The 15,345-nt window shown below is 36.4% G+C and overlaps 2 protein-coding genes across 2 annotated transcripts in view; one reads left to right on the top strand and one right to left on the bottom strand.

Annotated features, from left to right (window-relative positions):
- The window catches only part of LOC121857734 (disks large-associated protein 5-like), a 32,455-nt gene extending 23,019 nt beyond the window's left edge, over positions 1 to 9,436 (bottom strand). The window contains exons 1-4 of the mRNA XM_042353848.1: positions 8,735 to 9,436; positions 5,743 to 5,930; positions 2,515 to 2,648; positions 2,130 to 2,225 (exon numbers count right to left, since the gene is read on the bottom strand). Of these exons, the coding sequence (XP_042209782.1) occupies positions 2,130 to 2,225; positions 2,515 to 2,648; positions 5,743 to 5,899 (387 nt within the window). The 5' untranslated portion in view covers positions 5,900 to 5,930; positions 8,735 to 9,436. The remainder of the gene's footprint in view (positions 1 to 2,129; positions 2,226 to 2,514; positions 2,649 to 5,742; positions 5,931 to 8,734) is intronic.
- LOC121857672 (glycerophosphocholine cholinephosphodiesterase ENPP6-like) overlaps positions 7,574 to 15,345 on the top strand; it is a 41,889-nt gene continuing 34,117 nt past the window's right edge. The window contains exons 1-3 of the mRNA XM_042353734.1: positions 7,574 to 7,702; positions 11,483 to 11,607; positions 14,497 to 14,642. Coding sequence (XP_042209668.1) covers positions 7,574 to 7,702; positions 11,483 to 11,607; positions 14,497 to 14,642 — 400 coding nt within the window. The remainder of the gene's footprint in view (positions 7,703 to 11,482; positions 11,608 to 14,496; positions 14,643 to 15,345) is intronic.

The raw sequence follows: 15,345 nt of genomic DNA, 5'->3' as shown, positions 1-15,345 counted from the left end.
TATGTATTGACACAAATTTATAAAACAATATTTACGAACTAAAATTTGGATTTTGTGATTGGGCATGAAGCAGGATTTTTTTTTCCGAACTTTGGGATCAAAATTACACGTAAAGAAAAACTTTCCCTAAGCTGTTTTATTTGAATGTACTGTATACTCTATTTTTTTTCTGAAAAAGTATTTGGTCAATTTCACGGAAACTTGCAGGTTTAGTTATTTACATTGTCATATATATATATATATATATATATATATATATATATATATATATATATATATATATATATATATATATATATATATATATATATATATATATATATATATATATATATATATATATATATATATATATATATATATATATATATATATATATATATATATATATATATATATATATATATATATATATATATATATACATGTATATATATATATAGTTGTACCCCACTTAGCGGTCAAGGTGAACCCAGAGGGTCCACGTTAAGTGAAATCACGTTAAGTGAACAACAGAACATATGGGATTAATTCCAATAGAAACCGGCCCGACCCCCAAACTCCACTTTTGAAGGCACATACCTATGTTGTAGTAAAAATAACATCTTAATTTTATGATGGTACATGCACACAATTAATACTTAAGAGAAATAGAGAAATACAGTCGCCAAGTTAATGTCCATTCAAATAATGGACTCAACCTTGCCTCCCCCCCTCTTCCAACCACGCGGTCAGTCCCAACCCTCCCCCCCACCCCCCACCAATCCTCCCTTCCAGGGTTTTTAACATTTAGTATTAAATAATACCTCAGATTAAAGTTAGGATAATATAATTGACATTGGTGGATTCCTTGTAAGACCAGGAATATTTTGAATATAAATGTCATATATTTTGCACAAAAGATAACATAGTTAATTTGAGAAAAATTGTTATCTAAAATTTGTATGTCTAATGCAAAAATATGATGTTTATATTCAAAATGATCATCAAATTATAAGAATTCCAGCAATGTAAATTATATTCAGACCGGGTAATTTGTATGAATTTTATGAGCTAATACAAATATCTTCAGTTAATAAAAAAAAAAATAATAATTCTTCACAGGGTAACAGATGGTCAGTCGGTCCCTCCCTCCCCCCCACCCCCCACCAACCATCCCAAGGAGATGTGTGGGATAACCACTAAATTTTAATAAATAAAACCTCAAACTAAGGTTAGGATAATATAATTGACATTGCTGGATTCCTTGTAAGACCAGGAATATTTTGAATATAAATGTCATATATTTTGCACAAAAGATAACAGTGAAAGTAATAAATAATAAGGAATGGATACAGTGTGACTGAGCACTTAACCTTTAATGTAGTCAGCTGAATGCACATGGGGCCCCCATAATTTTCTAATTATACATGGAGAATACATTAACTGGAAACGTTTCTCGTTGTCATTAATTTTTTTTTTTTTTTTTATCTATATACAGAGGCGGTCCCCGGCGTTAAGTCCAGCACGTCAATCCCGGCCATCAAGTCACGTGGTAAGTGGGTCAGGTCTAGGTGTGTATATATATATATATATATATATATATATATATATATATATATATATATATATATATATATATACATATATATATATATATATATATATATATATATATATATATATATATATATATATATATATATATATATATATATATATATATATATATATATATATATATATATATATATATATATATATATATATATATATATATATATATATATATATATATATATATATATATATATATATATATATATATATATATATATATATATAAAAGGGCAAGGTCAAAAACAAATCACGTCAGGAGTAAGTGCAGGTGTATCCCATCACACTCGTTTAAGCTTTTGTTGCGTTACAACCACATAAACTGACCCCCATTTATATTTCATGTCACCACATTTACAACATGCTTGGATGGCAACTATTTCCGTATTCCCCACTTAAGGTGACCGGGATACCAAAGAATCTTATATCACTAACATGTCATCACAAACATTGGTACAAATTTTTATCTGACAAAAGGTTACGAGTTCACTACAATAAATACTTGGAAGAAATGCATGTCAATATATCCTCACTTTATGTATCACAGGTGGTGGTGAATGTTGCACTTCTTTCCATCCGTTGTTCTTAAGTTTTTCCAGGCTATTGAACTTCTTGATGACTTTTTCTACCTGCAAAATTAATAACTTTTAAAGTATTGCAATATGACTTAGAAACATTAACTTTCTTTATACTCCACTTGTATTCTAAGTATAATATGTACGGTATTTCTTTAAATTTTGCATTATGATAGTTTTTAAAGTATTAAGTACAGGGGGCATAAATTATCATATGTAACCCCTCGGGCCTATGTCTCCTGGCAAACCATACCAACCCCTGTCTCTAGGACCAATGCTGCCTTTGGTGTGCTTTCAATTAGTGGTCGACAGGGAAGTGTTGCCTTAATTTAAAAAAATTTACCTGAAGATATACAATATCCCAAAATCCCTGAAGATCCAAGCATGTTGTTTCCTTTTCCCCTCGTTTAAATTCACAGTCATCAATCAGACCATTAAACTGATTGAACCGTTCTTTTATGAGGAGTTCAGCCTGACCTGTGAAAGATATCGACTGTCACACTTCTAGTAAAAACAGAGCAGTATTCTTAATTTACTTTCATATCTAATGATAAAAATCATTCATTGTGTTGGGAATGCACCAGTCTTGATCAAAATGAAGGTAAACCTGAAAACCACAAACAGTAAAGAAAACTATACAGTATCTCATTAAGCAATAATATTATGTTTACTTGGCAAGTTCATGAGCTTCATTACAGGTTCAGTAACTCCCACACTTTCGTATTAGTGCAATACTATAATAAGAAATACAAGTTTGACATTTGGATAGGGGAGGAGTACAAACTGGAAATTAGTGACACCAGTGGTAAGTCTTTCTTAATGATTCCCTTTGCAGTTTTTATCAAATTGAAGGGAACATTATTTTATAATGTAGCAAAAGTCCATTGTCAGCATTATGGGATGTGCAGGAATAAATAAGTTACCTCTCAGGATAGGTTTATGTATATACTGTACTGTAGTATTAAATCTGTTCAAAAGACAAAGAAAACTGATGTGCTTGACTTATAGATAATAGAGGGGGATGACTAGGGGCCAGATTCAAGATCGTTTTATGTGGGGTTTCCTCATGAGGAAACCTCACAGTGAGCTTTGCCCAAGCCATGGGCGTTGGTTGTATTCTAGGTGATACAAATTGTGGGGATTGCAAGGGACTTACCCCAGGTCTGCCAACATAGGAAAAATCGGAATGTTGGCATGCCATATGAGAACAGTTGACCAGAATTACTGTTAGATGTGGGTGATAAAAATCAAATAAAGATATACTGAATCAATAGAATTATCATACACAGCGCAGCAGACCCTTGCCATTCACGAGTTTGCGATTTCGACAATTTGCAGTAAGCAGATGGTTGGCTCGCATGCAAGCCTTTTCCTGCAGCACTCTCAAAATTTTAGTGTTTCTGTGTGAAATGACCCCTAAAAGACTGCCAAGTGTCAGTGCTAGTGGAATGAAATGTAAAAAGCAGAAGTCAGTGATGACCTTGACAAAGAAAGTTTTATTACTGTTCAGTATTAGATAAGTTAAAAGGGGGAATGATTGCTGCCACGGCTTTCATGGTAGTGCACTAAGGTAGTGTAAGTTGCTAACCGCGGTTTTGCAATTCGCGTCATTTCTTGGAACCTATCCCTCGCAAATGGCAAGGGTCTACTGTATACTGTATTGTACAAAGTATAAATATTGTGGTATCTTTTTTTACAAGTTGTCCATAATCTGCTGAGTCACTGCATATCATCTGTTGGTTTAACCAACCTGCTCAGTCTGAGTGTACTCTCACATCCACATAAAATGTAAAACTATACCATGATGCTTCAATAAAGTTGCTTTCATTGGTACCAGATTTCAAAATAAGTATTTTCTGTTTAATATGGCACTGGAGGGGCTAGAGAGTTAGGTAGGTAGGTTTCTTTGATTGGTTAGGTTAGGTTCTATTATGTTCACTATTATTCATTTGTGACAGAAATGTATAGAATGAAAGATACTCAGAATGATGAGATATACCTAGAACTGGACCCAAAAGTATTGTGGCACATTATGGACAACTTGTACAAATTTACCAATCTTGTACAGTATACTGGTGATGAATGAGTTCACGTGTGTGTGTGAGGTACTGTACAGTGAAGACTTCAGATCAGTATTGACTCAACCCTGACCTTAGCTAATATGCTACAAGTATTGAAATATTTAATTAATATCAGATATACTATTTGATTAATATATCACCAGTAAAAATATTGACAACTAAAGAGAAATCTTTCTGGAGTGTGTCAAACAACCCATACTGTAATGTTAGTTATGGGTAATAAAAGTATTGATATACTAAATCAATAGAATTATCAAATGTATCTTTTATATTATTTAGTGGCAAGTTAGTTCACACATGCTTGTGTTGGATTAGAGTAGGCCTAAGACATCAACAAAATTGAAGGGATATTTCTTTAGTAAGACCTTCCTCTATATTCACACTAAATTCATGAATGGGTTTAAAATTTGGCGGTGTGATCTTTGGTAAACAAACGTGATATAGTATATTAAATTTTGGAGGGTAGCGTTTGAATGTCTAAACGCCATATCCATCCTTGTCCATCAGTGAAATTTATCATATATGTATGATGATTATTTTTTTCAACTATACTAGAAGCATTGCAACATATTTGTAATTGCAATTATGTTAAAAATCAACACTAATTTATCCTTAGGGCTTGTTGAGGGAACCCACCCCCTTCTCACGAAAACTCCAGAAATATCCTCAAGCTTCTTGAATGCAAAACGTGAGGATTCCTCATGAGGAAAGCCCATGTAAATTGATCTTGAATACGACCCAAAGCCTATTGTCAACATGACATTAGCATGCAAGGATTAAGCATATACTGCAGAGTTGGAAAATATCAGTCCTAAAACTGATACTTTAACACAACACCATTGGGCATGCACTAGCATTATACAAAAATAAAAATAACAATTGCAAAGTGAATAAACAACATGACATGTTTGTTCAGGACCAAAAATGCTACTTATCTTGTAAAAAGGCATTGTGTTAATTGCAGGCAAAGAAAGCAAAAATGCAAGGTTGGATGTCAGAGGCCTAAATCTATGAAAGAAGGGTTCAAATTCAAGCGTTTTTGTTCTGGGATCATAAGTGTGCTACTTGACTCACTGGATTTTCAACATGCAGCCAGATCAGGACTGGAACTTTCTTCACAAACACAGATTAACCTGGTCAAGCAGTTGCTTTAGTAGCTTTGATACTAATCCAGATGGACAGTGTAATGTACTTATCTAAAGCATGCAGACACCCCCCCTGGATAAAGCAGGCTCTATAACAAGGTACAGTATTCTAGCAAGTAACCCGACTGTATAGGTCATTTGTTAAATGATCAGTAGGTCATACTTAAACTCTCTTGAAAGTTATGGTAAATATTTCTAACCAGAGTGAGAGTATATCTTATAAGACCATAAGCTTTCATGAGAATTCTGAAATAATTCTACAAGATCTTTGGTATAAACGGTAATGTAAGCATCTACAGACAACAACTTAAAGTATACTGTATATGTAATCAGAATATTACATACCAATAGCAACCATAATATCGCCTTCAATATCCTCAGGAACATCTGAATTTGCTTTCAAGTTTTTCTTCCACTTGAAGCAGTAATTTCTCAATGAGTGTGTCTCACCCTCCAACACGACCCGGAAATGGGCAACATTTAGTTCAGTGTCAACACCCATTCCACAAATACAGTACAGTACCGTACACTAACTGAAAATAATACAATGAATTTTACAAACACATTACAATAGTGTGACTTATCATCAGGCACATTACAGGACTATATTCTCTTCAAAATAAATTTACCTTCTACAAACAGTATAAGTAATATAGTACCTTGACATGCATAAGTTGTAAAGTCACTAAAACAACTATCTGTGCAGGTGGGGGTCGATATGCTCTGAAATTTTATGTGTGACTATTGACAGCCCTCATATACCAAAATTTATTGTCCATGGTCTCATATTGTTTCCCACAAAGTATGCACAGATGGTTGTTTTAGCTACTGTACAGTACAACAGCTAAAATTCCTTGGATAGAGCCACAAACCAATACAGTACAGTGTTTAATAATAACAATAATGCCCGCCGATACAAACGGGGTTAAACTTGAAATTGACAGTATTTTCTTGATATTGATACTGAAACTGTTTATTTTGCCAGTAGAACACAGATACAGAGTTGATTAAAAATCATAATATCAACATGGCTGAGCCAGTTGAGATCCTGAGCTCTATTGTAGGCACCTGATATACATGTATACTGTACATTTATCAAGGACTTATATTTTACTTCCATTTACTGTATTTTATCATTCTATTTCTTCTTTGTCTTAAATTAAGTGATTTTAGATGTATACAGTATAAGGATTTAGGCTATGATAGAGTGGGAATTTAAACATTGTTTTGATAGTACAGTATTCATATAGCATGTGTTCCAAATTACATACAAATCCGACTTACAAATGTCCTCAGGAATGTTACCCGTATTTAACCTGGAGAACCCTTGTCAGTAAATTACCAGGTGCCTCATAAAACTATAGTGTAAACATATTTACTTAATGATACTACAGAAAAAAATGAATCTCTCCAGTCTTAAACTCATTACAGTACAGTACAGCTCCTCCCCAACTTATGACAGGGTTAGGGACCCAAATCCAGGTCGTAAGTTGAAATGGTCGTAAGTTGAAAATGCTTAAATAATACAGTACAAAAAAAATCTAAAATGGGTGTCTCTTTTTCTTCTCAGCACCACAAAACTCTCACTTTTAAGCATGCCAGCCATTTTAAAGTGACTTACAAACGAAAATTTTGTCTGTGTACTGACGTTGGGACTCGAAAATACGTAATTTGACAAGTTTGGTACGACTGAAGCAGGTCATAAGTGCGGGTGGCCGTAAGTCGGGGAGGAGCTGTATATATATATACTGTATATATATACACACACAAAGATGGGCAGTTGCGCTGCCCATTTTTCCAGAGAGTTGTGGAATTCCAGAGAGTTGCGGAACTGGTTGTGGCTCAACTTTTACAAGCATTTTCAAGCGCAACCGCAAAAATGTTCGGCAATAATTGAAAATTGGAATACGACCGCATAAACAAACGGGCATCCCTAGAGCCGCGCAGTATGAAAATTTCTGTTTCTGACAGAATGATTCAGCATACACATGATACATGTCGAGCAGCATATTTCTGAATTCTAGAAACTAGAGTTAATGTGATAGATGAAATCTGGTAACTACAGCAAGGGTAGGAGAGGGAGGAATGATTCATATCATAACCAGTCAGGCAGTCAGTAGCACTGCAGCTAAGGCGTCAGTTTCTTGTTGTTTTGTTTCTTGTTGTTACTAGTATTATGGATCGTTTTGTGATGAGGAGGAAGGAGTCTGTGGCCGGCAGCAGTGATCCTGCCTCTGCCGACCAGGACATGGACACAGAAGTTGAAGTGACTGAGACTGTTGACAGCCAGTCCACTGTGACTGAGGCCAGTGGTAGTGAGGCATTTTTTTTTTTAATTTTGTAATAAAATATTGATAATACTAACTTTTTTGTATCAATTACATTTAGTTTTACTTGTAAATAGGCAAAACAAAATTATTTTAGCATTTGTTTATTTTTTTTAAAGTTGCGCTTATGGCGAAACTTTTTGAAAATGGTTGCGGCTCAACTATTTCAGCAGAGTTGAGGTTGTGGCGCAAAAAAAGTTGCGCGTGCCCACCTTTGTGTGTGTGTATATATATATATATATATATATATATATATATATATATATATATATATATATATATATATATATATATATATATATATATATATATATTCTATTATGCTTCGGTTGCAAATTTATATTTTTCAAGTACAGTATTATAACCGATATGACTCCCCCCCCCAAATTACCAACAATATTGGTTGTTCAAAGTGGGCTGGGTATTGAAGAATAGGGTAAACGTGGGTATAAAATACTAAAAGGGAAAACCAAACAAATCTTTGAAAACCTTAACCAACCTTTCCTAACCTATAAAAAGGGTAAGAATCGTTTTTGAGTTCATGGATCCCTCCTTATCTGAACACCGAAAACACAAATAAGGTTAGCTTTAAATCGTTTTAAGATTTTTATAGGTTAGGAAAAGTTAGGTGAGGGCCAGGTGAAGGCAGAGAATAAGGTGGATGAATAAATGAAATTAAAAACGGAGTCCCCCAGAGATACAAAACCTTAAAATTGGTAAAAACAGCCCAAGAACGTTTAGAGTCGAGGACTATGGTCGTCAGCCCTCAGATATGAGGACAGTACTCTGACTGATAAGTTTTTTTTACACAATACTGTACAATCAAATCAAATAACTACCTCTAAAAAGAAGCGGGAGCCCACAAGCCACACCTTCATAATAAAAATATAATAACTATATAAGTAAGCACATTCAATCATCTTTTACCGACAAAAAATAATATTTATGTGGTTGTACCATATATAATGGTGACTAAATACTTAAAGGAGTGATAAAATCTTAAACCTTACATTATTCCCTCAACAGAGTCACTCCCTTGTTTGAACACTACAGACACAGCGGCTGGCTACCAAACCTGAGGTAATTACAGGTTACATACTGTTATTCTCCCAAATAATGATAAATAAGGATACAAATTATTTATCTTGCGATAATTTAAGAAAATAAATTTATATAATTACAACGTTTCAACAAAATATTAGGTGTTCGTTGAGCACCTCTTTTCATCATCTTTTTATACACAATATAATCTGGAAACAAGATTTGTTTAAATGTTTGTCATTTTGTTTTTGTTTTTAACGCTAATATTTACTGTAATTCATAATTATGTATGTTGTGGATTCTATATTTTACTGTATTCTCTTCGACACTGGTCTACATTTTAACTGCTTGAGTGCCAGGTCTCGGGTGGTTGGTCTTGCTCAGTATCGGTACAACACACCATGGCAGATCATCCCCAGTGTTCACAACTTTCCCTCCAGAAAAGTTGCTTACCATATTTACCTTTTACTTTTTTACCTTTATCCTCTTCACCGCTGGCCTGTTTAGGATCCCTCCATTGTTCTTAAAAAGTTTGTCAAGGGCTATTTTGAACAGAAATGGAAATGGGTTTTTAGTTGTGCAATTCACACTTGGGATTGGAATTGGATAAAGCATTAGGGAAAAGGAGCACCTGTAGTGGATTCCTCCCCTACAAGCACCGAACCTTCTCGAATTCCCCAGCCTACGCCTCCAGCGCAGCCTACGGAGCGGGGGTCAACTATCAACCCACACCTACCCTGGCCTTATAAGGCCTGACACCGCTGTGACCACCCTCTTTCTACCAGTGCCGGATTTAGACCTGTGGAGGCCCATGGGCAGTCTCTTTGTGGAGCCCCCCTCATTATAACTACCCAAGAGGGTGGGGTGGCGAGCGAAGCGAGCCTTAACATCTGAGAGTTCCGGGGGGCGCTGTAAGCCCCCCGGGAAAATTTTGAAATTTGAACACTTCTTTGGAGAATTTTGAAGCCATATGCAGTTATATTGAGGAAATTAGAACATAGAGAATTTTTTAATTAACTATATTTATTGATAGTGTACAAATTCCCAGCACACACACAAGAGTGAGACATGACTGGAGTCATTCATGTGGTTTCAAGTCGACCAGCCCTGATATGTGGAAGCCCCCAGATTGTGGAGGCCCCTGGGCAGCTGCCCACTTTGCCCACTCCTGAATCCGGCCCTGCTTTCTACACAGTGCCACCAGCAAGCAACACCTCCTCCTCCGCGCCAGCCTAGCGGCTGCCGCTCCCGCCAGCGACCTAGGCGTCCCTCAAGCCCCGTGTCCCTCCTCTGGGCACCCTCACCACCCAGCTCTCTCTACTCAACGCTTATTACCATGCTACCTACCCAGCAACAAGCTGCATTGTACATCCAATACAGGAGGAGCGGCAAGGAGTACTACTGGACCGGGGGCGGCGTCTGAGGCAGGACGGGTGTGTTGGGGTCGGTAGGACGTGGTGCTTGGGGCAGGAAGAGGAGCGGCTGTCTGCTTAGAGTAGCAGAACTGCTCTAGGGTGTCTAAGCTGCGGTGTAGAGACACTAGTTGTAGAGCCGATGAGAGCTGCCTCTGCGTTGGTAAGCCAGTCTTCCATGTTGCTTGAAGACTGGGAGAGTGATCAGTTTTTCCTCCATCCTGTGTGAGTGCGAATCTCCGGGGCTCACCATTTATGGGGTTATGAGATATTGGTTCACACTCAGGATGGGATGGAGAAAGGAAACTCACAATGTGCTCACTGTATACATATTGTATTGGATGTACAATGCAGCTTGTTGCTGGGTAGGTAGCATGGTAATAAGCGTTGAGTAGAGAGAGCTGGGTGGTGAGGATGCCCAGAGTGAGGGCACGCGGCTTGAGGGACGCCTAGGTCGCCGGCGGGAACGGGAGCCGCCAGGCTCGCGCGGAGGAGGTGTTGCTTGCTGGTGGCACTGAGTAGAAAGAGACTGTTCACAGCGGTGTCAGGCCTTATAAGGCGGGGGTAGGCGTGGGTAGATAGTTGACCCCCGCTCCGTGGGCGGCGCTGGAGGCGTAGGCTGGGGAATTCGAGAAGGTTCGATGCTTGTACGGGAGGAATCCACTACACACCCACACATTATACAGGGTCCGCCAAAAGTAGTGTGGGCATTTGAATGAAGTATAAAAAAAGAAAAATTATGAGGCAAAATTATTTTTATTTTAATTAAAATCTGACACATTAAGATTAAAGTAACTTCTGTATGAAAAACATCATTCAAATGTTGATGGAGTAGGTGCGGATCCAGGAATATGAAAATGGGGGTCCAAGACGTTTTGGGTGAGGAAACATTACGAGCAAATCGAGCCCACCCAGCTGGAGGGGGTGGGGGGGGCTGCTGTAAGCCCTCCTCTGGATTTTTTTGTTTTTAATTTGACCAATATCATGGGCATTTTGAAGCCACATGCACTCGATATTAGGAGATATTCTGCGGTCAATATTAATTGCTTTTTACTATACAAAAATGCCTGAGTAGGCAAACAATACTGCATTAAAGAGAAGCACTATTGGAATTTTCTGATGAAACGGGGTCCGGACCCCCAGGACCACCCCCCTGGATCCTCCCTTGTTGAGCAGCAATACAATGAATGTGCTCTCAAAAGAACGTTGTTCATAACAACAAGTAAAGTTCCTGACTGATTCCGCGAATTTCATTTCTGATGTTCTGCTTTAAATCATCAAGTGTCCGTGGTTAAATATCCCCAGAGGAAAAATTCTGGTGCAATTAATCCGGGTGACCTTGCTGGCCAGTTGATGTCATCACGACGTGAGATGATTCGGGTTCCAAAAGTTTCTCCTAACATATCCATGTCCATGGCTTGTCTAGTATGGCAAGTGGCACTGTCCTGTTGAAACCACGACTCATGGTGATTAGCAGTTGCATTTACTGCTGTTCTAAGAAATGTATCGATTAACAGTAACCGTTACACCTTCGTCATTAAAAAAAAAAGTCAATCAAGGTCATCCAATCATGCATTATGGCGCACCATAAAGTACTCGCTATTGTACCGGGAAATTTCCCCCCACACACTCATCATTCTGTCACTTTATGTAAATTGCTGACAAAACCCATGACCCTTCAGGCTTTTACGCCCTTAATGCATGAGTCATAAAGGCAAGCATGAACTCAGCATGCTTCCCAGATGGGCGCTGTAAACGCTTCTGTGCAGCGCAGAAGCGTTTACAGACTGCTCTTCACCTTGCACAGGATGTAAGGGTGTGTCCAATAAACTAGCCCCCTCGTGGACAATCTAAAAAAAATCTAAAATATTGCTATGGGTGCATTGCCCTCACGCTAAATTGAAATTCCTACACTACTTTTGGCGCGTGAAGTTTTTCTTACAAAAGTTACTTTATTCTTAATGTGTCAGATTTGTATTAAAGCAAAAATAACCTTTATAAAATAAGTTCCTGTTTTATACTTCATTCAAATGCCTACACTACTTTTGCATATATATATATATATATATATATATATATATATATATATATATATATATATATATATATATATATATATATATATATATATATATAGAGAGAGAGAGAGAGAGAGAGAGAGAGAGAGAGAGAGAGAGAGAGAGAGAGAGATCCCAAGTGCTTTCGTGTTATTCAACATTTTCAGACTGTACTCACCCCTGAAGATGTGAATTCCTGTAGACGAAAGCGCTTGGGAACCTCGTGTTTTCCTTCTTCCCCTGAGGTTATCAGCATATACGAGTACATATATATATATATATATATATATATATATATATATATATAAAATATATATATATATATATATATATATATATATATATATATATATATATATATATATATATATATATATATATATATATATATATATATATATATATATATATATATATCAGGGGGAGGATCCTGGGGGTTCGGACCCCCCTTATCATCAGAAAATTCCAATACATTTTCTTTAAAACAGTATAATGCTCAGACACTTTTGAATAGTAAGTAGTAATTACTATTGACCTGTGAATGTCTCCTAATATCAAGTGCACTTGACTTGAAATTGGCATCAAATTGCACATGAAATAGGACAGATTAAAAAAAAACAAATTCTGGGGGTAGGGCCCTTAGATCCCCCTTTGATACTCCTGGATCCGCCCCTGTAATTATATATATATATATATATATATATATATATATATATATATATATATATATATATATATATATATATATATATATATATATATATATATATAATGAGTAACTCATTCTGTTGAAAATAAAAATAGGTATAACAAATACTGTATATTTCCGTGAAATTAACAATTCTAATGAATTAGATATGAATGTACAGTACATTAAATTAATATGCATATTTTTTTATAGACGTGTTGAGAATAATAATAGAATGCTTTTACTTTTTTTTTTGGTCACGTCTCTGTTACGCACTGTTGGCAAGTACTGGGCATGCACCGGCTCCTGAATGTACCTGAACCTGCTCCAGTGTTGGTCAAGTCTGGTCTTGAAAGAGCTCACACTTGGTGCCGTCACAACACTTTCTGGTAGATTGTTCCAAGAGTTCACAACTCTCACTCCGAAAAAGTTTGCCCTTACAGTTTTCTGGACTTGCGGCTTCTTCAATCTTGATCTGTGACCCCTTGTGGTGCGAGCGTCCGCCAGCTCCAAGTAAGGACACTGGACTGAGTAGTGGCCCTTGAGATGTTTATACACCTCAATTAGGTCACCCCTTGCCCGTCTGTAGTATAAGCTAGGCAAGTTCAGGCGCTCCAATCTCTCAGTCTCAAAAAGTGCAGTTTCTTCATCCCGTTGGGACATATGATACGCCTCCTTACCGTTGGTACGCCCCAGGTGCATCCTCATACACGAGATATTGAACTGGTTTGGGCACAGCTTTAGCTATGAAAAGGTTAAACAATTCATATCAGCAATAGCAGAAAAGTGTGAACTATGGTAATTACTTTAGTATCATTTGTATATTTTTGTGAAAATAATAACGTGAGCCATTCAAGTAAAAATATACACATTTGTAAATAGAAAGTCAAGCAGAGTCGAATTTAAAAAAGGAAAACATTTATTGAAAAAAGACTGAATTTATTTTTTGTAACTATTAAAAAATATTGTTTGTTTTATGGTTATCAATTAATTACTTCATTATTATCATCTTAGCATATTTTATCATTTAAGACAATGCTACTGGATGGGACATTAGTCTCGATTCCGGTACCCTTTGCATATGTGGATGTGATTACAAAAACCTTGCTCACAATGTTTTGCAAGAGCTTTCAGATGTCCAACATTGGTTTTACAGTTGAAGAAGGACTATACCATCATAAAATCACCGTGAAAATTTTATATCCAGCTGTTCACACTTTTCGAAATGTACGAGTTGTTGCAGCATAGCTACCAGACGTAAGAAGCCGTAAATGTTACGTGTATTGTATATTTATCTCATTCGCTATTAATGTGGTAAGTTTCTATAGGCTCAGTTAATTTTCCATAATATGGAAATGATTGTAATATCTTCATAATAAACACAACTTCTAAGATCACATTGACATCGGGATATTTTATTGTACTGCATGCAGAATAAATATACTGTAGTTGTATGGAGTTGAAACAAATACCAATATATAATTTATTATAAATCTCGATTAATTTCATCTTACATATAATATAATTTAACTCTGATACTACTGGAAGCAGTACGAGATTTGCACGGATCACAGGTGTTCCTATAGGGCAGGCAACGGGCCCTCACCCCACGCCAGCAACAGCAGCAGTGTTGAAGAAAGTGGCTCAGCACACAGGTGTCAGGGAGCACGGAAGAAAAAGGAAAGCAATTGGAAATTTCTCTGTTATTATTGTGTCCAAGGTACGCTTTTTTACGGGTCAATTTTGTCAAATTTTACTGTGTTTTGTGAGCGCATGCTCGAGTGGTGATGAATACTGTATATATAAATTATGATAAAGTAGGTCAAGAATAAGTACACACTACTTTCATAGTTCGTTACTCTAGGGATGGCCAGGCTTTCGTGTGACTGGATCGACTTTTTCCATGGTTATTCAAACGTGATCTAGCACATCTTTTCCCTACTTCCAGCAGATAATGGATAGATTTTAAGTCTTATTGGAGAGTGTGTGTAAATATAATTTCAAATGCATAATCATACATCTAAGAACAGTTTGGGGAACCTACTTTACGGATGTAATGATTTGTACTGCATGACAGATATTCCCCAAATTATTTGTGTCCTTCCTTGCCAAATGACTGCTAGATGCAAAGATAAAACATGTCACGAAATCCTATCAATAATGGAGATAAAAAAAATCGCAATTTTTGAGGGTAATTATTTGGATCTTGACTGTTGCTAGGGCAATTATTCATGACTAACCCGTGGCCGAAATTAATAGAAAAGGCTTTAAAAACTTCAGATTTAATTTTTTTTTAATAGTGGACACTTGTAGTTTGTGCAATTGTGTTAAAAAATGGTTATTTCTAAAATAAACGTAACTTAACCTTTGTGGGTATGAAAAACAGACCTAACCAACCGAGCCAAACAAACCTACCTAACCTT

The sequence above is a fragment of the Homarus americanus genome, unplaced genomic scaffold (genome assembly GCF_018991925.1).
Source record: "Homarus americanus isolate GMGI-L3 unplaced genomic scaffold, GMGI_Hamer_2.0 scaffold16712, whole genome shotgun sequence".
In the NCBI taxonomy this organism is placed as follows: domain Eukaryota; kingdom Metazoa; phylum Arthropoda; class Malacostraca; order Decapoda; family Nephropidae; genus Homarus; species Homarus americanus.
This window is presented reverse-complemented; position numbering and strand designations above follow the sequence as displayed.